Here is a 25,993-nt window from a genome sequence, read left to right as displayed (position 1 = left end):
AAAACCAACAGCTTAAGTATTGTGCCCAACACAGCAAACAGGAAGCAAAAGGTAACATGTGCTAGTTGATTTGAGGTGAAGATGGATGGAGAGGAAGTTGAGGAAGTGCTTCTTGTATGTTTTCATGAGAAATGAGGCTTTGTCTGATTGGCTCTCGTTCTTTTATGTTCTGTGTGTGTAGCAGCTGAGCGTTGATGATGATGATGATAGGCCCTTTGGTGCCGGCTTCCTGCTAGAGGAGGAGCAGCGCGAGAGGAAGGAGAGCGGGGACGAGCGTCCAAGACCCAACCTCCGCTGGCACCGGCTACTCCACTGAGAAAGACAGCGAGGAAAGAGAGGACGAGCAAGGGAGTGTTCCGTGGAGAGAGCGAGGGGGGGAGCGGCTGAGAACAGTCGATGGATGCTGTCCGGATTGGAGGGGCAGCACGTTCTTCACTGACGACGAAAGGAAAGATTTCAAAATTGAGTCGAAGGATAGAAACTCGCCGTCAGGTAAGTCCTCGCCTGGATTCATGCCTGCAGTGAGCAATCTATGACACCAGTACACCTGCACCATAACATCATAAGATCCAATACAAACATCATAACATTTTGACTATGTCTAATATTGTACTTACAGCATACCTGTCACATTTTCTGGAAAATGAGGGGAATTTTGCTCCTTCCACCCTTATTTTCCCTCATTTTCCCTTACGTCCCGACTGCCTACCATGTTGCAAGCCTGTTATACCGGCCACAGGATGTGTACCCCAAATGTTGCCAAGCAGACCCGTAGCTGTGCTGCTCCGCCGGTACTGAGATACCGCATTTTGTTCTTCATGAAAGTTCATCCCATGTTTATGCCGGTTAATTGGTTTCGTGATAAGTCCATTCCCACCAAGTACGATTCCTTATTTATAAATGCAATACTTTGGTAGTTAGAGCATAGAAAACCTGTTTACCGCCTTCTAAATACACTTTTTAACATTATTAGAGCCCTCTAGACGTGAAATAACACCCCTATAGTCACATTTACACTCCTATTACCCAATACAGTTGACATAATTAGATAAAATGAGACGTATAAGTCATAGAAAATGAGTTTTTATCATTATTAGAACCCTCTAGACCAGGGGTCACCAACGTGGTGCCCGCGGCCACCAGGTAGCCCCCCACGACCACATGAGGTGTCCGCAAGCCTGCTTTTCAGTTAATAGTGAAATAACAATAGAAAGAAATGCATTCTGAAATACAAAATGTGAGTTGTGGACACCAGCATTTTGTTAATGTTCTGGTAAATCAAGAATATTAGCTTTGTTTGGGTTTAAAATAAGCTTTGAAAATAAATGTTGTAAAAAATGAGTAGCTCTTGGCCATTTTCATTTTGTAAAAGTAGCTCTCACAAGGAAAAACGTCGGTGACCCCTGCTCTAGACATTAAATAACACCCCTATAGTCAGCTTTACATTTTAACATTACCACATGGAACAAAAAATCCTATTAGAACTGCAAATTAGCAGCTAAAAACCAGTGCTACTGGCAAACCATCACCTCCAACCTTCAGCGAGAAGGACTAAATGATGATGACAATGATAGTCACCTTTACACCCCTATTACCTAATAGAGTAGACATAAAAAGAGAAAGTAAGATGTATACGGTAAGTCATAGAACAAGTGTTTATGACCTTCTAAATACGCTTTTTAACATTATTAGAGCCCTCTAGACATCAAATAACATCCCTATAGTCACCTTTACACTCCTCTTACCCAATATAGAAGACCAGGGGTGTAAAACAAACATTTCACAGTAATTTTTGCAATAATTTTGTAAATACTATTATGGCAATGTTAAGATTAGATGAGATTTGCCTTTATTAGTCCCACAAGGGGAAATTCCAGATTCACATCAGCAAAGGCACACAATAGCAGAGAACAAAAGCATACAAGAGCAGAGAAAGTACAAAATCAAGGTAACACAAATCAATCAGTGATATACACAGCTGTGTATATGTTGATCAAGCCACAGGTTTATTGCACAGTTATTGCACGGTTATTGTACAGGATTGTTGGAGCAGTTTCTGTTATGGAGTCTGACTGCTGCAGGAAGGAAAGGCCTGTGATACCTCTCCTTCACACACTTTGGATGTGTCATCCTGCCACTAATGGAGCTCCTTAGTGCAGCGAGTGTTTGTTGGAGGGGGAGGGAGTCTTTGTCCGTCATGGAGGACAGCTTGGCTGTCAACCTCTTCTTGCCCACCTCCTCCACCTGTTCCAGGGGACATTCCAGGACAGAGCTGGCCTAGTAACAAAAGAAAGAATAAAGTTGGAAGTTTTGTAGAATTAGGTTGGGGAAAAAAATGTGATGTGAAGAGAATAAAGTCTGCAAAAATAACGTCATTTTAGTAGCACAAAGTTGAAAAGTTGAAAAAAAAACAACAACAAAACAACAAGTGAAGTTGTCATTTTTGGAAAACTAAGTTGTGGAAAAAGTTGTAATATTACGAGAATAACGTGACAATGTAATGGGAATAAAGACAAAATATCACAAGAAGAAAATTTACAAAAAGAAAGTCAAATAGTTGGAAAATTAAAAAAAAAACAACAGCAGAAATGGAAAAAGCAGCTGCAATTTTATTACAATAATTTCAAAATATTAAAAGAAAAAACGCTGCCATTTTATGAGAATAAACTTTTAATATTATGAGGAAAAATAATGTCATTTTAGTAGCTTTGAGTTGAAATAGTCAAGAAAAGAATATGTTTCTTTTGAAAAGTTGTGATATGAGAAACAAACAAAATAAAGGCATCATGTTTGGAACATTAACTTGGGGAAAAAGTTAAAATTGTTATGACTTGTGGGGCTGTCGAATGCTTGACCCCCCTCATGCAGAGACACAGGAGCGTGCAAATACAAGTCCTTTAATAAACACGAGCAAGTGCAGGTAATCACAGTTGCGCAGGATACAGGCAACCAAAAAGCGACAGAGGAAAAGCGTCTTACCCCCAGCAGGAAGTGCAGCATAACAAAATAAGAGCGCAGGACAGGTCCTGCGGAGCATGACAAAAATATTATGAGCATAAAGTCATAATGTTACAAAAGAAATTTCTGAAGATTATTTAAGAAGGAAGTTAAAAATTTCAAAAAACTGACAGCAGAAATGAAAAAAAACAGCTGTAATTTTACGAGAATAAAGGCAAAATAGTATGGGGGAAAAAGTTGTATTCTAAAGAGAAAAAAGTCACAATTTTTTGAGAATAAATTTGTAATATTATGAGGAAAAATAATAACAAAAAATATATATATATATATATATATTTTTTTTTTTTTTTTTAACTTGTATTATACAGAACAAAACAAAATAGCGCTATAATTTCTGAAACATTAGATTGGGGGAAAAGGTATAATATTACAGGAATAAAGTCATAATATTGAAAAAAAATTTACGCAGATTATTTAAGAAGCAAGTTTAATTATTCGGAAAATTTGAAAAAACAACAGCACAAATGTGAAAACAGAGCAAAGAGTGCAGTTGATATTAATAATATGTTCTTCCACCTATATGACAAAGCTGAGATGAAATATATATTTATAACTTCTTAGCATATCTACATGCGTTGATGTGATTGTGGGGTTTGCGGAGGTGTCCCTAATGTTGTGGCCAGAAAAATGACAGAACGCCAAAAAGGGAGTATTGAAAGGTAGTATTTTTGCTGTATTAGACGTGGAGGATGGGTGGTGTGTGTTTGTGCATTCCTCTCCCGTCCTGCCTTCAAAGTTCTAAGGGTAGAGGGGGTGTCAGGGTCATGAATATGGAGTAGACGGGGGTTGGGGGGCCGTGTGATCACTTTTGTCTTGTTAAGCAAAGTCAGCAGACTTACCAAACTCTCCTCCAAGGACGCATCGTTAAATAATGCCACTCCTGCACCTTCCATCTCCTCCTCCTCCTCCTCCTCCTGTCCTTATCATCTCACCTTCATGACTGCTGCTCTTTTCAATCACATTACACCAGGGGTGTCCAAACTTTTTCCCTCCAGCGAGGGCCACATAGTGAAAAATGAAAGTTTGATATTTTGTAAAACAACACATGTGGATATGATAAGAAGTTGTATATATTTCATCTCAGCTTTGTCATATAGCTGAAGAAACATTATTAATATCAAATTCACTCTTTGCTCTTTTTTCACATTTTTTCTGTTTTTGTTTTCATTTTCTAAACATTTCAACTCACTTCTTAAATAATCTCTGCAATTTTTTTGCAATATTATGACTTTATTCCCATAATATTATGACCCTTATTCCTACAATATCAAGAGTTTATTCCCATAATATTATAACTTTATTTCCATAGTATTATGACTTTATTTTCATAATATTATAACTTTATTTCCATAGTATGATGACTTTATTTTCATAATATTATAACTTTATTTCCATAGCATTATGACTTTAATTTCATAATATTATAACTTTATTCCCATAGTATTATGACTTTATTCCCATAAAATTATACCTTTTCCCCAACCTAATTTTCCAAAAATTGCTTTGTTCTGTGTAATTACAATTTTTTTAAATAAAATATTTTCTCTGTAATATTTCATGTCTTGTTTTGTGTTGTCAATTTTCTTTTTGTAATATTTTGGCCTTATCCCCATCATATTGTAAATTTTTCTCCACGCTAATTTTACAAAAATTACAACTTTATTTTGTTTTGTTTTCCATAATATGCCAACTTTTAAAAAATAGCGTACTTTTTTCTATAAAATTTCAACTTTATGCCAATTAAATTAATTACTGCAGGTTTTTCCAATATTGCTGTTGTAGTTTTTAGAAATTTCTAGTTAAATAATATTTTTACAATGTGCGACGGGCCAATGAAAGAGCAGCCGTGCGTCAGCTGATTCTACCGTCCTTCCTGATTGTGTGTGGTGTTTGCTGTTGAAGGCATGGTGTGTGAGAAGGGGATCCAGATCCTCCTCACCACCGTGGGGGCGTTCGCCGCCTTCGGCCTGATGACGGTGGCCATAGGGACGGACTACTGGCTGTACTCCCGTGCCCTCATCTGCAACAGCACAGCCAACGTCACCCAGGACGACCCCCATAACAAGGACAAGAAGGACCCGGGGGCTCTCACCCACTCTGGGCTGTGGAGGATATGCTGCCTTGAAGGTAGACTGAAGATGCATGTGTGTGCGTGCGTGTGTGTGTGTGTGTGTGTGTGTGTGTGTGTGTGTGTGTGTGTGAAAGAGAGAGTGAGATGTGGTTCGTCACATTTAATATTAAGTGCAGATCCAGAGGTAGTTAGACTGGATGGATGGATGGATGGATGGATGGATGGATGGATGGATGGATGGATGGATGGATGGATGGATGGATGGATAGATAGATAGATAAGATAGATTGCGGGGTGCGTGGTGTGCAAAAGCATTAGCATTCACAGCCGTGGCTGTAGGCAACCTACTGATGTGCTTTTTTTTAACTCCACAAGATGGCTGTACAGTTGGCCGTCGTTTGTGGCGGCTAATTGGTTCCAGACTCAACCGCGATAAGTGAATTTCCTCAAAGTAGGATTCAATATTAATAAACAGAATATTTTTGTAGTTACAGCATAGAAAACCTGTTTGTGACGGTCTAAATACGGGTTTTAACGTTATTAGAGCCCTCTAGACATGAAATAACACCCTTATAGTCACTTCTACACTCCTATTATTTATTTTTTACATCACATTGCTCAGGCTACGGGATGCCGCTAGCGTATCAAGCCAGACAGCTAACTAGTTAGCCTCTAAAATATACTTATTCTAAACTTAAGAAAGTCGGGAAGAAGGACAAAGAAGCCAGAAACGTACAACTTCCACACAGAATAAGAGGACAACCTTTTTTTCACTCGCCATCAGCCATGGCATGTCGGTCTCAGCCATGGCATGTCGGCTGTGTTCTGCTGGCTCAGTGCTGGCTATGCAGTGTGAAAGGTAATGTAATCTAACATCATGTCTCATAACATTACTGATGCCCAGTGATCATAATACTGTACTACACTAATACTAACTTGTCTTGCAATATTTTTGGACTAATAATAGGCCATAGTCAACCACCAAACAGTCATCATTTATTCATTATTTTTTTAATGAAAAAACACGATATTGTGAGGAAAGCGATATTTGAATCGCGATATAGGACATTTATAGGACTTTAACAGCATGAGTGGAAAATAGTCATCCCTCATTTATCTATTCATATCTACATTTGATTGAAAATGCAAAAAATGTTGGCAAAAAATATGTAAAATGTGCTTACATATGCAATTTTTTAAAAATAATAATAGGCCAGGCTAATAATAGGTTTATTAGTCAATAAATGTGCATATTTATGCTAATTTTATGTATATTTTAGGGCTAAATGAAGCATTTTCAAGCATAAAAATGGCTAAATGTAGGTAGTAAAATACAAATCTAAGGCATTCAGAAGATGTATTCAAAGACGTAATAATTCTTCGTAATAATTTGATTGAAAATGCAAAAAATGTTGGCAAAAAATACGTAAAATATGCTTAAATATGCAAATTTTTAAAATAATAATTGGCCAGGCTAATAATAGTCTTATTAGTCAATACATTTTATGTATTTTTTTGGCTAATGAAGCATTTTCAAACATAAAAATGGCTAAATGAAGTAAAATATAAATATAAGGCATTCAGAAGACGCATTCAAAGATGTGATGATACAGTATGATCTATTATCATTATTATTTATTATTGTTATTATTATTTGCCAATTTATACCCCACCTTTGATTTAGTTTGTTTCTTTGATAATTATGATACCCTCACCCAAATAACCCATTTTACCTGGTGCTTACCTTCTTACTTTCTGGGATAACCAGCGCATGGTGAAAAAACACTACCACTGCTAGCTTGACATTTAATTCTCCCATTTCAGATCAACATTGCAATAAAAGTGCGTGTTGTAATGTTTACATTGATGTCCAGAACTTCTCTCTTCAATTGCCATTGTTCACTGGGAACACCATCCAGGTTTAATCCCTAAATATGCCTCGCACGCGTGCAGTATAAAATGTATAACTACTCACTACTAAACAATGACAATCAAAGATGATCCATCAACACATGCAACTATGATGCGTTCAAGGGCCACCAAACAAAATCAGTGAAGCATAAAGACATAAACATGTATAGTGGGCTTTCTTTAACAGTGGTACACATATGCCGTACATTTTACCTCCATTATCACATACAGTCATCCCTCGTTTACAGAGGTAAATTAAAATTCTGTGTTAATAAGTGGAATATTTTTGTAGTTAGAGCAAAGAAAACCTCTTTGTGACTTTCTAAATGCCATATTTAGCATTATTAGAGCCCTGTGGGCATGAAATAACACCCTGATGGTCACCTTTACACTCCTGTTATTCATTATTTACAACACGTTGCAACTCAAGAAATTATATATACTGGTATTATAAGAAAAATGTGCATCTCAGCTTTGCCAAAGAAAGAGCATATTATTAATATCAACTTCACCCTTTGCTCATTTTTGACATTTTTAGTCTTGTTTTTTTATTTTAGAAAATTTCAACTTTCTTCTAAAATAATCTTTGTTAATTTTTATCTTAATATTATGATTTTATTCCCATAATATATCACTTTTTCCCCAACCTAATTTTCAAAAATGACAACTTTATTTAATTTTATTTGTTTCTCATAATATCACAACTTTTCAAGCGTAACATTGTTTTTCTTTAATATTTCAAGTCTACGCTACTAAAATGACATTATTTTTCCTCAGAATGTATTTATTGTTTATTTTCATGAAATTCCAACTTTTTTCTCATTTAAATACACCTTGTACTTACCAAAATGACATTATTTTTCTCTTCATATTTTAACTTTCTTCTTGTAAAATTACAGCTGTTTTTTTTTTCATTTTTCTATTTCTGCTGTTTTTTTTATTTTCCAATGATGTGACTTTCTTTTTGTAATTATGACATATATTCCCATAATATTTGGCCTTTATTCTTGTGACCTTATAACTTGAACTTTTAACTTTTTCCCCAACGCAATTATCCAGAAATTGCAACTTTATTTATTGTTCATTGTTGTTTTTTCATAATATTCCGACTGTAAAAAAATAAGGTGTTTTTCTTTAATATGCTTCTAAAATGCTATTATTTTCCCTATTAATATTGTGAGTATATTCTTGTAAAATAGCAACTTTTTTATTGTGAGAAGGCAACTTTTTTCTCTTCATGTTTTGACTTTATTCTCAAAAAAATGACAGATGTTTTTTCATTTCTGCAGTTTTTTAAAATTATCCTACGATTACATTTTCTTCTTGTAAATTTTCTTCTCGTAATATTATGACTTTATTCCCATAATTATTGGACTTTATTCTTGTAAGATTAGAACTTTTTCCCCAACCTACTTTTCCAAAAATTACAACTTTATTTGTTGTTTTCTAGTTTTTTCATAATATTACAACTTTAAAAAAAACTATGTATTTTTTTTTTTATATTTCAAGTTGCTACTAAAATGATATTATTTTTCCTCATAATATTGCAAGATGGCTCTCGCAAAATTGCAACTTGTTTCTCGTTAGAAGGCAACTTTTTTCTCTTAATATTTTGACTTTATTCTCATAAAATGAGTTTTTTTTCATTTCTGCTGTTTTTTTTATTATCCTACTATATAATTTTCGTCTTGTAAATTTTCTCCTCATAATATTCTGACTTTATTCCCATGATATTGACTTTATTCTCGTAACATTATAACTTATTCCCCAACCTAATTTTCCAATATTTGTCGTTTTTCATAATATTGAGACATTCAGACATTTTTTTCCTCATGGCATAAAATTATGCCATTATTCTTGTAAAATTACGACTTTTTTCTCTTAATATTTTGGCCTTATTCTTGTAAAATTACTGCAGATTTTTCCATTTTTGCCGTTGTTGTTTTTTACTTTCTTGTCAATGCTATTTTTACAATGTGCTGCGGCCCAACAAAAACAAACGGCCCCCTCACCACTCTTTGGACACTGCTGATGTATGCTGTACATTTTAGCTGTATTGTGGCATATTCAGGAATTCTTAAAGACTTGGTGAATGAATGGGAAATAAGACATTTCGGAGGAAAAAAATCTGCAAATTTGTCGACTGAGTTTCAATAGATTAACTTTTGCACCTCAGCACACAATTATGGTGCATTCAAGGGCCACCAAAATCTCAGCCCTTGAGGAAAACAGATCATCAGTCAATCATAAAGACATAAAGACATGTAAAAACGGTGGGCTTTTCGTCACATGCGTGCTGTACATTTGACCTGTTGACCTGCATATTTATAAATGATTACCAACTTACGGTGAATTAAATGTGTTTTCCCGCGGAAAACGGCCTGTTTTCGGAGGAGGAAAAAAAAACATTCTGGCCAAAAATCTGCAAATTAGTGCTGCCAGCGTTGAACTCAAGTGTGAAGGAAACCAAAGCTGGTCTTCCGCCTTCCGTCCATGAGGCAGCGGATGTGTCTTTCCAAAGCCGAAATGCAATGAAAACACACCTTCATCATTCCCCTTCTTCGCCAAGCCAAGCAGCCAATTACAGATAACATCAAGCACTTGCAGCACCGCTGCATTGCACACTCCTTCTCTCCGTTCGGCTTCTCCCTTCCCTCCTCCAACATTACATTTCCGCTCAGTCCTTTCTCCTTCTCTCTCTTGCTTGTTGGCTGCTTCTCTCAGCTGACAGTGTCTTGGCATGGCTTCCAGGTCAAGCATCCTCCATTCAGCCAAGAGACATGCTCAGTAACCATGCATGCATCCATGCATCCATCAGGTGCAGCTGCAGTGCTGTGCAGGACATGCTGGCTTATGTCCTCCGCATCATCACGCTTTATTACATTGCAAATATTTGTCGTTAGATTGGCACGCCAGACTACGTATAAGATGTTTTTATTTCTAGATGCAGGATGTGATGACGTGCTTTAAATTTAGTCGTAGGAGTACATCGCATCCCCGCATGGTTGCAGATTCAGCATTCACTGCAAATTTGTATTTGGTGTTGATTTGTATTCATTTATAAATATGGTCAAATATACAGCATTAAAAATCACACAAGTTTTACACCTTTATGTCTTTATGCTTCACTGAGAATGTTTTTTCCTCAAGCACTGATATTTTGCTGGCAGTCCTTGAAGGCATCATAGTTGTGTGAAAATGGAAGATTTCACCCGGAATTCTCAATATGTGTGAAATATGCCCATTTTTACTGGATTTAATGAGCAGAAAGATAAAAGACAGGACAGGATTATTTATGTTTGTATGTATTAACAGCTCCAGATGGGCTGAATATGTCAGTCAAGCTAAAAGATACCGCACAAGTCTAAAAATCTATCTGTCTCTCTGCAGAACATTTGAATCACACTTTAAACCGTGTTATAATGAGCAATGAGGGGTTGCGTTCAAAGACATCTCGTAAACTAAGGTAAATTGACTTTTTTCAGTGTATTTTCCAGCATACTTAAATGTAGCAAATTGTACATCCCAAGTAAGAGTTAGGAAGTGAGTGATAAGAATATCAACTTCATGTTTTTCTTTATCTTCCTATTGACCGTATTTACACACGCACACACACATTAGAAAGACGTTTTGTGATGTTCGGAGTGTCCCTGAATGCATCTCGCGTTCTTGTAATGAGAATGAGGAAGTGTGGTTCCCAGGATGAATGGACTAGAGGCGTGTATGAGTTGGAGATACATACAGTTTATGGTGTTGGAATTGCACTGCTGTTGATGTGTTCAGGTCAGAATCAGGTTATAAAAGAGCCTCAGACTCTGTGTGACTGTGTGGGGACGCTCCACTGTGCTCCGTCTGCCGTCATAACAGAGAGGCGTGCTTGCTCTGGTGTGTAATCTTATGAGAATTAAAATGCATTTCTTTCCAAGAAAATAAGATGTATATTTTTGAGGAAATAAAACAAGTTTGAAGAAAAAGACAATCATATTTTGGAGAAAAAACTTCTTTCATAGGTTAAAAAAAATTACCAGAATTAAGTCCTATTTTTAGACAAAAGAAATGTATTTAGTTAAAATTTTGTTGTTTTTTTTTACAAAGACCTCAGCAATTTTTGAGGAAAAACTTTGAGGAAAATATTCATATTTTTGACCAAAAAAACTAATCTTACCAGCATCTTAGTGGGGGGCATGGCTTAGTTGATAGTGGTCGTCTCCTAGGTTGCAGGTCCACTGTCCTCCCATGACCGTGTCGAAGTGTCCTTGGGCAAGATAGTGAACCCCCTGATGCTGCGTCATCAGTAGTCTTTAACGCACCTCAGGTGTGTGATGTTGTGTGAAAATGGAAGATTTCACCCGGAATTCTTCGTCGAGTGCAGACAGGAGGGTTTATGAATGAGTGTTAAGGTCGTGCTGAAAACAACTCTTTTCTTCTTTTTTTTTTTAGAAAAAAAAATCCATATTTTTTTTCAGGAAAAAGAAACATTTTTAGAGAGAAACATTTTATTTTTGTAAAAAAAAATCTAATGTTTTTCTTTCAAAACATAGTTTTTTACAATAGGTCTTGTAAGAAATAATATTGTATTTTTTTTGTATTGTATTTTTCCATGAAAAATGTTTCATGTTTTCCCTAAAAAAAGTGAATGTAAAAAAAGGAAAAATGCAACCTTGTAATTGCATGTTTTTTTCAAGAAAATAAACTGTATATTCTTGAAAGAAAAAAAACATTTTGGTGGAAAAAAAATCTTAACAAAAAAGTCAACATTTTAAAGGAAAAAAACTGTAATTTTACCCTTTTTTGACTAAAATAAATGTAATTTAGTTAAAAAAGTTGGTATTTTTTTTAGGAAGATTTCAGCAATTTTTTAAAATAAATGTTCAGGAAAATACTCATTTTTGACTCCAAAAAAGTAATCTTACAAGAATTAAGTCATTTTTTTCATTTTTTTTGGTAAAAAAAAATTATGCAGTAAAAATGTTGTAATTTTTTGAAAGATTTCCATTTTTGAGGAAACGTTGGTTAGCTCGAACCCAGAAAAAAAGTCTTATTGTCTTGCACAAAAAGGTCATATTTTTGGAAAAACAAGTCTTAATCCAAGAAAATAAATTGGATGTTTTTAAGAAAAACAAAAAAGTTTTGAGGGGAAAAAAATAATTTATTTTGGTCCCAAAAAAGTCAAATTTTTCAAAGGAAAAAACCCAACAAATTTTACCAGAATAAAGTCAGATTTGCTTACAACAAAAAAAATTACATTTTTTTAAATTGTGTAATTTTTGTAGAAAGATTTCAACAATTACAGTAAAAACACTGAGAAAAATATTCCTATTTTTCACCAAAAAATAAAATCTGACCAGAATTAAGTCATGTTTTTACACAAAAAAGTTGTATTTTGTTATGATTTTTATAAGTATAAATATAATCTTTCAAAGATTATGGTGATTTTGGTGAGGAAAAATTGTTTAGCTCTAATCCATCAAAAAGTCTTCTTCTGTTAGGCCTGTCAAGGTAACAAATGTTGCTGTTCGATAATTGTGCTACAAATTATCAGCGATATCTGATATGATTGTCACAATTTTTTTAAGAAAATTTTTTCATTAATTATTTTCATGAGAGGTTTAATTCACATTTGAACCACTAGATGGTACTCAAGTGAGACATTAGCTTGACATCGAAGTTGCCTGTTTTGCAATGTAAGTGCGCACCATTTTGCACTGTTTTGTTTATATCTGCCAACCAAACGCCCCAGTAAGCGTTTGACTGTCGGGACGAAGGCTCCGCTGCCGGAGCACCTCATTCAGTAGTTTGTTTTCCCAGCTGAGAAAACTGTCTGTGTCAGTCGTGGGTGTTCATGCTCTCACCGTGTTCATTCTGTTTAAAACCTAAATATTCCCACACTGTGGCTGTCGCATTGGCTTTTGTGCCGTCATTCATGTGTACGCTGGCTCACAAAGCTAACTGCTGCTAGGGTAGTAGCTAGCCTCCACAAAGAGGCTGAATGAGATGAGAGCCAACTCTCTCCGTTCATTCCACTGGAGAACCAATGCACACAGACACATGCAGAGTGAACCCTCTTGTCAACCAGGGTGTATGGCACAGAGAGACGAGCAAACACGCAAACACGCGCATACATGCATGCACATGTCAATTTATTCAGGGCGTCATCATTATCGACCTGTTTTTTTTTTTAATCGTTCAATTAATCGACTTATCAATTTTCGCGACAGGCCTACTTCTTGTTTTGCACAAATAGTCTTATTTGTGCAAAACACGCCTTCATCTCATGAGAATAACATTGCCATTTTTAACGTTGCCTAAAATAAGATGTGTATTTTTGAATAGCGCAAACGTTTCTGGGGAAGATATTCCAAAAAAAAGGTCATCTTACCAGAATGAAGTTACGCCTTGTGTCGTATTTTGTTAGCATGTAGTCAAAGTGATTTTGCGTGAGCAGCTGACCCTGCTTGACCGCTTTGACTGATGCGGTGCACGTGTGCGTGCACGTCCGTCTGCTTCTTCACAGAGCAACCTTGAGCGAGCGAGAGAGAGAACAAGAGAGAGAGTGGTCCCACGTGTGTCCATCTGTCCCTCCGTCTTTGTGTCTTCATTCCACCACTCCATCTTTCTCACCATCCGTCCATCAGCGACATCGTGCATGTGCGTGTGTGTCCACATCCGAGACCTGTACTGTATGTATTGATTAACATGTGTGTATTGATTAACACCTGTACTGTATGTATTGATTAACATGTGTGTATTGATTAACACCTGTACTGTTTGCATTGATTAACACACCTGTATGTATGTATTGATTAACACCTGTCCGCTTTGGTGCTAACCCACCTACCAGCGCCACCACCACCACCATGCTAGTTTCTGTATTGAGGTTTGGACGCTCGTGCGCTCATGACTTTCCCTCCCCCCCTCCTCTCATCTCAGGTGTAAAGCGAGGCGTGTGTTCACAGATCAACCACTTCCCAGAAGACGCCGACTTTGACCACGACGGGGCGGAGTACGTCCTACGTAAGTCAGGAAGGACTCGCGCTCAATTTGCTCTTGTTGAAATCCGCACATGACATGCGCACTAGAAAGCCTCGTTGACACTGGCCGGCCTGCAGGGAAACGTTTGCGATACGCCGCATGTGTGCACACAGGCTGCTTTGCAACGTTGCACTGGTTGGCATCTTGTTGGCATTTAGCTGGCATTTTCTCTCCCGTGGCCTACTTGTCTTTCATCAGCATGTGAGTGTGTGTTTGCGTGTGTGTGTGTGTGTGTGTGTGTTTGTGTGTGTGTGTCTGTGTGTGTGTGTGTGCATATCATTACATTAGCATATAACTCGACTGAATTCGCCATCCAGCACAGAGAGTTAGGAGGGTTTTTGCCTGTGAAGTGCAAATGAGAGGATGCATGAAAGAGTATTAATAAAGAAGAGAACAATTATTCTAGCTGGGAACTCCAAAGTCATATTTTTTCAAGAAAAAAAGCTAAATTTCATGTAAAAATCTAGTTGTTTTTTTTTAGTTTTTTTAGAAAAATGTCATATATTTTAAAAAGAACATTTCAAATGTCTTTAATTCAAAATTATTTATTATTCATTATTCATTTTTATTTAAAATAATTTTTATTTAAAGTCAAATCAATTATACTCTATTATAATTTTTAAAATAAGTAATTTTTTTCATTTTATTTGGAGAGAGAAACATTATTATAATAAGAATATTTTTATTAAAAATAATTTCATATTTATTGTAAGTAATCACTTTTATTCATTTTAATTCATTAGACTTTTTTTTTTGCAATCAGTTATTTTATGAAAAAAATTGCATTTTTTTTTCCCAGGAAAAGTTTTATGTTTCCCTAAAAAGGGATTTGTTTTCAAGAAAAACAAAAACATATTTTTTTTCCAACACAAACATTGTATCTTAGCCGAATAATTTTCCTAAATCTAAGTTAGATATTTCCCAGAAAAGCAAACAAGTATGAAGGGGAAAATGCATATGTTTTTCAAGGGGGAAAAAGGTAGTCTTATGACAAAAAGGTTGTGTATTGATAGTAAAAATTTAATTCAGTAAAAATGTTTGGTTTTTTTTTACAAAAATTTAAGGAAAAAAAGATCAATCTTACCAGAATTTTTTTTTCAATTTAAAAAGTTGTAAAGAATTTGTAAATTTTTAGGAAGATTTTAGCAATTTTTGAAGAAAAATGGTTTTGCCATTGTTTCCCATAAAAAGTGGTAATCTTTATCATTTTTGAAGGAAAAAAAGGAAATCTTATCAGAATGAAGTCATATTTTAGTTATATTTTTTTTAAGGAATTTTAAGGAAGGAATTCAGTCTCATTTTTTTTACAAAAAGTTATATTTTGTTAATAAAATTATATTTTGTAGTTTTTGACATTTTGAGGAAGATTTCAGCAATTTTTCTGGAAAAATATATCAGCCCTAACCGAGAAAGAACTCTTCTTTTTTTTTTTTTTAAGGAAAAACGATTTTTTTCGCTAAAAAAGCTGTAAAAGTGTTATTTTTTTATTTAGCCATTTGTGAAGAAAAATGGTTTTGACCTAACACAAAAAAGACAAATTTTTCTCTGCCTAACCCACAAAAAGTTGCCAAAAAATATGCAATTTTTTACCATGAAAGTTTTTCCCCAAGAAAACTTAATATAAAATATTTTTGACAAAAAGGAATTTTGTTAAGGGGAAAAAAATCATCTTAACAGAATTAAGTCAAATTTTTTTTACAAAAAAAAGTGTATTTTTTTAAAATAAAATTTTATTTAGTAGATTTTGAGATTTTTTAGAAAGATTTCAGTATTTTTTTTTTTAAATAGGTTAGTAGCATGGAAAAACAAAAGAAAAAAGTCTTTTTTAAAAGTTTTTTTTAAGCAAAAATCTAATTAATCTAATAAATCTTTCCAGAATTAAGTCGCATGTTTTCCATAAAAATGTTGGGGAAAAAGAATGTGTCATTTTTGGGGGGAAGATTTTCCCACCTTTGGAAGAAAAATAGGTTCTCCTTAGACTCATTTTTACCACAAAAAGTCATATTTAAAAAAAAACAAAACATAATATTCAGAATTTTTTCCCCAGGAAAACAAGTTGTATATTTTTTTGAAAAAAGTTCCGATTTTTGACCCCAAAAAATCTTATTTTAGAAGGAAAAAAAGGCAGTCTTACCAGAATGAAGTCAAATGTGTTGAAATGTAGAAGTAAAATGTGCGTGTGAAGGTGTTGTCGCTTGGCGTTGCAGGCGTGGTGAGGGCTTCCAACATCTTCCCCATCCTCAGTGCCATCCTGCTGCTACTGGGCGGCGTCTGCATCGCTGCCAGCCGTTTCTACAAGAGCAAGCGCAACATCATCCTGGGAGCCGGGATTCTCTTTGTGGCCGCAGGTGGCGTGACAATATTCTCTTACATTTCACGTATCCTTTAGGATACTTCCATGGTGCTGATGTTGGGATTGTCGGTATGATGCGGCCCATTGATTAGGAACACCACATTACCCATTGGGAATTTCAGACATAGCAATACTAGCTGAATACTATTAGCTCACTATAGCACCACTATGGCACACTATAGACCTTCCTGGACACTTGTGGTACTTAGTGCTATCTTGCTAGGTGCTAGCATGCTAACTGTTAGCATTTTAGCCAATACATGGCATGATGTAGGGCACTTTTGGCACTTAGTGCTATCTTGCTAGTTCTCAAACATGTTAACTGGTAGCATGTTAGCATTTTAGCTAATTTACTGTGTCTACAGTAAATGCAAATACATACATGGCATGACGTAGGGACACTATACAACTGTCTTGGCACTTTCAGTACTTAGTGCTATCTTTTAGCTGTTATCATGCTAGCGTTACCATTTGAGCTAATTTACTTACTGTAAATGCAAATTCATACATGGCATGATTTAGGGACACTATACAACTGCCTTGGACCTTCCAGTTATTAAGTGTTAGCTTGCTAGGTGCTATCATGCTAACTGTTAGCATGTTTACATTTTAGCTAATTTACTCATGTCTAAATGTAAATACAAACATATCATGTCATGATGTTGGGACACTATACAACTGCTTGGCACTTTCGGCACTTAGCCCTATCTTGCTAGCGTGTTAACATTTTAACATTTTAACATTTGATGTCACGGTGAAACTTTGTACATAACATGACATAGGAACACTAGAAATGCCTTTGCACATTTGTTACTTAGCATGCTAACTGTTAGGATGTTAAAACTACTTTTTACACGCGTCAAAATGCTAATTTATACATGGCATGATGTCGGAGGGGGCTAGCAAATGCCGGGCCGGAGGTTCACAACACGAGGCGTGCCCAACAAAATTTCCTTGGGAATTTTCTAGTTATTATTATTTATTGTTGGAGCTTTTGTGCGGCTCATCTTTTAGGTCTGAGCAACATCATCGGCGTGATCGTGTACATTTCGGCGGCACTGGGCGACATCTCTCCAAAGAAGGATGAGGACAAGAAGTGGCAGTACTCGTACGGGTGGTCCTTCTATTTCGGGGGTCTGTCCTTCATCATGGCGGAGATGGTGGGCGTGCTGGCGGTCAACATCTACATCGAGAAGAACAAGGAGCTGCGCTGCCGCTCACGCACCGACATCTTCAAGAGCACCACACACGCCATGCTCCGCCTGCCCAGCTACCGCTTCCGCCGCCGCTCCCGCTCCTCCTCGCGCTCCACCGACCCCTCCCGCTCCCGAGACCCTTCGCCCGTGGGGGGCGGCGGCGGGAAGAACTTCGGCTTACCCCCGTCGGCGCTGCTCTCCCAGGGGCCCATCTCGGTGTCCACGTTGCCCAACCCGCACTCGCGCTCCCACACAGCCCTGGCGGGGGGCGACATCTCCCTCTATACGCTGTCCCGAGACCCCAAACTCGGGGGTCTGCCGCCCATGTATGGGACAGTGGACCGGGCCACCCTCTACCAGCTACACAACTGCTTCCCTAAGGACGGCGGCGGCGGCGGAGGGGGGGTGATGTTGAGCGGCACGCTCCCCTCACTGAAATCCCACAACCCTTCCAACTCTTCCAACTCCAACGTGCCCATGTCCAACTCGGTGGGCTCCGGACCGCCGCCCTTCACCTCGTCCACAGTGGATCGGGAGAGAGGGATGGGGACTCTGGACAGGCTGAAGGGGGACAGGGAGAGTAATTCCAACACCCTCAACAGGAAGACCACGCCTGTGTAGGGGGAGGAGTGGGCGGGGGGGTCGGGGGCCATGACATATTCACAAGATGAGTAATAATAACAACAACAAGAACAAAACTATTTTGATATTTTCACCTGCTAGAAATGATTTATTTTATTAAAGATCAACATGCAAACTAACCTTGGGGCTATTACGCAATATTAGCGCTAATTTAGCACAGCTTTGCTAGCGCACATTGTTGTTGTTGGGATTATTCTTTGCGTCATAACTAGCGATGGGCGTCATCCTTTATTCCCATGATTTATTAAAGCGGCTTTTGAATGAATCACTCACTGGGGGAATTGGGTACTCGAGTCACTCACCCCAGAGCGCATGCGCAGAAACGGTAGCTGTAACAGAAGCTGGAGATGCTCGTCGAGCACCCGTAAATCAGTGAAACTCCAGTCTTTGTTGAGCGTCTGTGAGTCAGTGAACCTGGAGTCCACGTCAAGTACCCGTGAGTTGGCGAAACTCAACTCTTCGTTTAGTAATCATGTGTTAGTGAAATTCGACTCTTCGTCTTCGTGTCAGGCAAACTCGAGTTTTCATCGAGCACCCATGAGTCAGTGAAATTGGAGTCTTTGTCGAGCATCCATGAGCCAGTGGACCTCAAGTCTTCAGCAAATGCCCGTGAGTTTGTGAAACTCAAGTCTTCAGCAAGTAGCATGCATGAGTCAGTGTCACACTTGAGCCTTCGTCAATTACCCGTGAGTCAGTGAAACTCGGATCTTAGTGGAGTACCCGTGAGTAAATGAAACTCAAGTCTTCGTCAAGTACCCGTGGGTCAGTGACACTCCAGTGTTCGTCGGGTACCCATGCATAAGTGTCATCGTAAACCCATGAGTCACTCAAATGCAGGTCCTCGTCGCATATCCATGAGTCAGTGAAACCCGAGTCTTTGTATTGTACCTGTGAGGCAATGAGACTCTAGTCTTCAGCAAGCACCCGTGCATCAGTGAAACTCAAGTCTTCAAGTAACCATGAGTCAATGAAACTCATCATGAGTCAATGGAGTCTTCGCCGAGTACCTGAGAGCATAAATACTCGTGAGTCAGTGTGAAACTTGAGTCTTCGCAATATACCCCTGAGTCTGAGAAACTTGCATCTTTGTCATGTACTCGTGAGTCAGTGAAATGGGAGTCTTCATCATGAACCCGTGAGTCAGTGACATTGGAGTCTTCGTCAAGCATCCATGAGTCAGTGAACCTTGAGTACTCGTGAGTCAGTGTTAAACTTGACTCTTTATCAATTTCTCTTGAGGCAGTGAAACTCAAGTCTTTGTCAAGTACCGCAGAGTCAGTGACACAAGAATGTTTATTTAATACCCATGAGTCAGTGAAACTTGAGTCTTCATTAAGTGCCCATAAGCCACTGACACTTGAGTCTTTGTCGAGCACCCGTGAGTCGGTGAAACTCGAGTCGTTGTCACCCATTCATGAGCCAGTGAACCTCGAGTGTTTGTCGGGTACTCGAGAGTCAATGAGTCAGTGAGACTCATTGAATATCTGACAGTCAGTGGCACACGAGTGTGTGTTGAGTATATTTTTCAGTCTGTCAGTGAACCTCGAGTCTTCAGTCCTCGAGTCTAAAGACTTGAGTGTGGGCTGGTGGTCCCGATCCACGGGTACTCAACAAAGACTCGAGTTTCACACGGACTTATTAGCCAACAACTCAAGACGAAGAGTCAAATTTCACTCACGGGAGCTCGACAAAGACTTGAGCTTCACTGAGTCACGGATACTCAACAAAGACTCAAGTTTCACTGACCCATGTTTGCTTGACGAAGACTCCAATTTCATTGACTCACAGGTTCATGATGAAGACTCCAGTTTCACTGACTTCACTGTAATTTTACGAGAATAAAGTTAAAAAATGAAGAAATAGAATATTTTTTTTTAAAGTCGTATGGAGGAAAGATGCAATTTTATGAGCGCATTATGAGGAAAAATAATGTGACTTCAGCAGCATAGAGTTGAAATAACAAAAAGTATGTCCTTTTTTAACGTGGTAATATGAAGAGAAACAAACCAAACTAAATCAAGTTGTCATTTTTGGAAATTTGGTTGGGGAAAAAGTTATATTGTGGGGCTAAAGTCATAATATTACGAGAAGGAAAAAAAGAAAAATAAATCAACAGCACATATGGATTTTCATTTTTAATTGTAGAAGAATTAAGTCAAAATATTAAGAGAAAAAATATATTTTCTCATGGAAAACAGCCGCAATTTTATGAGAATAACGCCGTAATATTAGGAAAAATAATGTCATTCTAGTAGCATAGAGTTGAAATAGTAAAGAAATAATAAAAACCAAATTTGTCATTTTGGAAAATTAGGCTGTGGGAAAAGTTCTAAAATGATGTAAATAAAGTCCTCATATTATGGGAATAAAGTCATCATAGTGCGAGAAGAAAATTCACAAGAAGAAAGTTGAAATAGTTGGAAAAAAAATAACTAACAAACTAAAAAAATAACAAATGGAAAAAAGTGCTGTACTCTTACGAGAATAAAGTGAAAATATTAAGAAAAATAAGTTATTATCTAATGGGAAAAAGTCGTTTTAGTAGCATAAAGTTGAAAAATTAAAGAAAATAGTTATTTTTAAAAAGTTGTATTATGATGAGAAACAAAGCTAAATAAAATTAGAATTTATGCAAAACGACGGTGGGGGAAAAAGTTTTAATATTATGGGAATAAAGTCACAATATTAAGACAAAAATAAAAGAATGGCGTGCACTACTTGGCTGCAGCCAGCGGAGGCGCTGTTTAGAACACCGACGTTATTCTGCTCGCTACGTCACTGGCATGCAGACAGGAGTTCAGAACCTTTGAATGAGGTTTCAAAAATGCACAAGACATCAATTAATCATGAAATATTCCACCTAATAAATAGCAAATGTGGTGAAATGCCCATCTCTAGCTATGGCAAGCTCGTTGAGTCAACATTTACGCTGACTTGTACTGTGATTTTTTTTTTTCCTCCATGTTGACGAGCATGAGTGTGCAGTCATTTTTTTGGAGAGAATTATTTATTTCAATCACCGCCCTCGTGTGATGCTCATTTTCACATGTGAATATTGTAAATTGTCTTCCAATAATGAAAGAAATGCAACAATAGTGTGTGAGAGCGTGGGGGGAGGGGGGGTTCGGGGTTGTTAGTCTTCTTTCCATTCTAATGCGTGTAAATCAGTAGTTCTTGTAGCTCTAGTCGTGTTGAAGATGTTTGTTCTTGGGCATTATTAACACAAAACCTCTTGATTGGAGGACACTGAAAAAAATGGGGGAAATAAAAATAACATGAACTTGTACAGAAACCAGCCTGAGTCAAAAGATCTTAAAAAAAGGCGGAGAAAAAAAAAAAGATATCATTTTTTTCTACAAATCCCAAAGTCGTACGTGCAACATCGTTGTCGGTGGCCAACAGCAAAAAAACAAAAAAAAAAGATGCATCATGCAAAGGTGGGTTTCGAGGGCGCTTTGAGAACAAGAAGAAAGTTGTACATTGTAATTTCTGCATACGTATATTTGTAAAGTCTTTTCTTACTTGGACTGGCTCCCCTTCTTCCCAAAGATTCTTTTCACTGTGCTTCCTCGCTCCTCTGCTGTTGGAATGGAGGGGATGGGAACGGAAGCAGCCCCTCCCTCCCCGCTACCTGATGCAACCTCCACCAAAACAACAACAAAAAAAACGCTTCCACGTTCTTTTTCCTTCCCATTTCTTTGATGACCTTATGAAAAAAATGCGCACAGAGAGCATTGACGTGGGCAATATGAAGAATCATACAGTATGTGGTAGATCTATAGAGACAAGTGATTATGGTTTATCTAAATGTCTGATAAACTCAAACACTGTATTGCACGAAGTTTATAAAAAAAAACAATGAAGAATTACAATCAATGTTGGCTTTTTTGGTCTTTTTTTCTGCTGAAAATATGACATTTTTAGATGAGGACTTTGCATTTTGTTTTGTTTTTTGTGCGCTCCAGAGCTCCCCCAGCACTCATACGTCATTTTGGTAAAGACAAATGAAAACTGTTAAGCTTGCACCATTTCAATCAGCAACAACGTCAGCACATACACTATACTTATGGATAGGGATGTCCGATAACATCGGCCCAATATTGGCATAAAAATGTAATATCGGTCAATATCGGTATCGTTTTTTTTTCCATATGATGAAATACGATACAGTGTTCCCTCGTTTATTGCGGGGGATACTGTAGGTTCCCAAAATAGCCCACAATAAGTGAAATTCATGAAGTAGCCAACTTCATTTTTTTACAAAGATGTTATACTGCATGTTTTAAGGCTGTAAAACATACACCGTACACTTGATACACTTTTCTCAGACAGGCAATAACATTTTCTCACATTTCTCTCTTGTTTAAAAACACTCTCAAAAAAGTTCAAACCTTTGTTTGAATTTTAATGACCAACCTTAATTCTGAAGTCAATCACGTGTATTTCACTCCTGCGGCCGTGCCTTTTTGTCCTGGCGCCGTTGTGCTGTGTCGCGTTTTTGTATCCTCGTTAAAACATATTGCTGCAGACAAACCGAAGATTCATTGACAAGCTAGCAAGCACGCAAGCTAGCGATGGAGATTGATTGATTGATTGTTATCTATATATAAAACGCTGAGGTGTACATCAGCGCCGCTACCATACTGGATGTGGCAAGAGTCGGAGCAGAAGATGCCTCATCGGTGTGCTGCAAACCAAATCTCAGGGAATAACTCTTCACAGGTAAGACGTAACAATTACCTTTCGTAGTATTTGGCCGATAGACTGCATGATTTGGCCGTTATAACATCCCTTTGACAGCATCATTTGCCAACGTTGTGGAAAACTCTGTATTCCCGCGCACGATTCATTCAAATGTCTGTGGGGTAGCGGGAATGTGGCACGGAAATAGCGGCACGCAGACAGGGTAGTTTGCTTACACGAGATGTTGTTTACAGCCACGTCAGGAAGCTAATTGCTGATGCCATAACCGTTAGCTTCACAACATATTAGCAGTGGTACAAAACTTTTTTAGTGATGCAAAAATTTGACACTGAGCATGTCGGTTAGGAGAGTCCTGGGGACGTCCTTAAAAATGCATTTTTTCGGACATGTTTGCTAGGTAGATTACTTCTTCAGCTTCAATTTCGTATCAGATTTATATTGAGTGTTGGACCACATCAAGTCAAACGAGTGCTTGGAAAGCTAAGTCCAACTTTAAGCTTTTTAACTTTGTGGATCGGAGCTTCAGGACAAGATAAAAGGTATGTAGGCTATCAATTCACTTTAATATCTATCTGCAGACAAAATGTCATTCAAATCTGACTGCGCAAAATATGTTTTGTTTTACCCGGAAATACTACAGACGACACACATACACTATACTTATGTACATACATACACTATACTTATGGACGTATATACACTATACTTATGTACATACATACACTATACTTATGGACATATATACACTATACTTATGTACATACATACACTATACTTATGTACATACATACACTACGTACGTATGTACGTACATACATACACTATACTTATGGACATATATACACTATACTTATGTACATACATACACTATACTTATGTACATACATACAGTATACTTATGGACATAAATACACTATACTTACAGACATACATGCACTATACTTATGTACATACATACACTATACTTATGGACATATATACACTATACTTATGTACATACATACACTATACTTATGTACATACATACAGTATACTTATGGACATAAATACACTATACTTACAGACATACATGCACTATACTTATGTACATACATACACTATGCTTATGTACATACATACACTATACTTATGGACATAAATACACTATACTTACAGACATACATGCATTATACTTATGTACATACATACACTATACTTATACTATACTATATATACCGGGGTGACCGGAAGGTGAGCCGTAGCTCTGCCACTGGTTATGGAAACCCCAAGCCTTTCCACCCCTGATGTCCCAATGCTAAGTCAGAATTATCAAATAAGAAGTCAAAATTCTGAGATAAGGAAGACTTAATTATGAGATTAAATGTCATAATTGTTAGATTATGAGATAAAAGATCAACATTATGAGATTAGAAAATAAAAAGATGTAACTATGGGATAAAAAGTCGAAATTATAAGATAAAATGTCATGAAATAAAAAGTGGAAATTATGAGAGCATAATGTAACGTAACATTCTCAGACAAAATATGACTTTTTTCATGTAAAAAGTAAATGTTCCTCATTTTTGGCTGACTTTTGACCTTGACAAGATGAAATTGCAGATGACATATTAGCATATAGATGGAAAGTGGCAGATGCTGTGCGTTTGTCTATTAGGCCGAGTAGAAAAGCAATGCAACGTTAACACACAACACTTTTTCCCCCCGGAGGACCGCTTAACCGTGTGATCACATGATCTTCTTTTTGGTGGGGCCCCATCTGGTGCCTCTTGCATTTTTGACAGCGCCGTCACAGTCCACGTTTTGCTTGACCTTCAGAGGCAAACAAACTTAGGACCGAAGCACTTGGAGCAGCTGCACGGACACTTGGATTCCCAGGAGATCTCAGTGGGTTTTGGGGAGTGCGTGTTTGCCATCATCGTAACCGTAACGGCCACACGTTAAGTATGTATATGATGTTTCACCTCCACGTCACCTTTGCAGGAATCCTTGGGAGTCCATTTCAAGCCGCACTTGTACGTCCCCCAGTGGGACATGCTGTATATATATACACACATGCAACCAGGATAGGATGTCCGTACTGTAGGTCCGCTTTCAGCCCAAAGGGGTGATCAGCGTGCATGTGTGCAGGTGATGCTGCCTCCTGACGCTAATTATTCCAGCGGGACGTCCCACGTATGATTACGTTAAACCATGAGGGAATGCATAGTTTTTTCCAAACTTCATCATGCGGTGGGGCACATGCCGTCTATTCAGGAGGAGCCATTTATTTATATGTGTTGTTTTTTTAATTGAGGCATTTATTAATGATTTTTGTTGTTGTTGATCTGCGGCATCCATTCAACAGGAGGCGTTTATTTGTACAGGGGCAGAGGGCAGTACATATTTGTTTTTTTATAGGAGTTATTATTTACACAAATAAATGATTTTTTATTGAGCCAACAGATAGCAGGCATTCTTTTTTTCACAAATGTATGTTTTTTAATTGAGATATGGTGTCTATATAAGAGGAGGCCTTTATAAGTACATGTTCATGTTTTGTTTTCATTGACACATTTTTTCATTAAGACATGGTGCCTATTAGAAAGGAGGCCTTTATTTGTACATATTGTTTTGTTAATAGTGACATGGCACCTATCAGAGAGGAGGCCTTTGCTTTTATATATCTTTTTTAGAGAGGAGGCTTTTAATTGTACATGCAGTATTAACATTTGCTATTGAGACATGGCATCTGATAGAGAGGAGGCTTTTACTTCTATACATCTTTTTAAATTGAGATGAGGCATTAATTCAAGAGGAGGCCTTTATTTGTACATACAGTATTAATGTATTTTTTATTGAGACATGGCATCTACTAGAAAGGAGGCTGTTGTTTGTACATACTGGGTTTATTATGGAGATGTGGCATCTATTAAAGAGGACGGTTTTACTTATATATACTTACTTATATATATATATATATATCTTTTTTCATTGAGAAAAGGTATCTATGTATTTTGAGAGGAGCCCTTATTACATACGGTATTAATGTTTGTTATTGAGACATGGCATCTATTAGAGAGGAGGCTT

At 37.3% G+C, this 25,993-nt stretch overlaps 1 protein-coding gene across 3 annotated transcripts in view; it reads left to right on the top strand.

Annotated features, from left to right (window-relative positions):
* The window catches only part of cacng8b (calcium channel, voltage-dependent, gamma subunit 8b), a 46,749-nt gene extending 24,650 nt beyond the window's left edge, over positions 1 to 22,099 (top strand). For all 3 annotated transcript variants that reach the window (XM_054781780.1, XM_054781779.1, XM_054781781.1), the window contains 5 exons: positions 182 to 492; positions 4,921 to 5,145; positions 13,931 to 14,014; positions 16,240 to 16,380; positions 17,400 to 22,099. In XM_054781780.1, coding sequence (XP_054637755.1) covers positions 4,923 to 5,145; positions 13,931 to 14,014; positions 16,240 to 16,380; positions 17,400 to 18,202 — 1,251 coding nt within the window. In that variant the 5' untranslated portion in view covers positions 182 to 492; positions 4,921 to 4,922 and the 3' untranslated portion in view covers positions 18,203 to 22,099. The remainder of the gene's footprint in view (positions 1 to 181; positions 493 to 4,920; positions 5,146 to 13,930; positions 14,015 to 16,239; positions 16,381 to 17,399) is intronic.
* Positions 22,100 to 25,993: the final 3,894 nt, after the last annotated feature.

The sequence above is a fragment of the Dunckerocampus dactyliophorus genome, chromosome 7, assembly GCF_027744805.1.
Source record: "Dunckerocampus dactyliophorus isolate RoL2022-P2 chromosome 7, RoL_Ddac_1.1, whole genome shotgun sequence".
Classification (NCBI taxonomy): domain Eukaryota; kingdom Metazoa; phylum Chordata; class Actinopteri; order Syngnathiformes; family Syngnathidae; genus Dunckerocampus; species Dunckerocampus dactyliophorus.
This window is presented reverse-complemented; position numbering and strand designations above follow the sequence as displayed.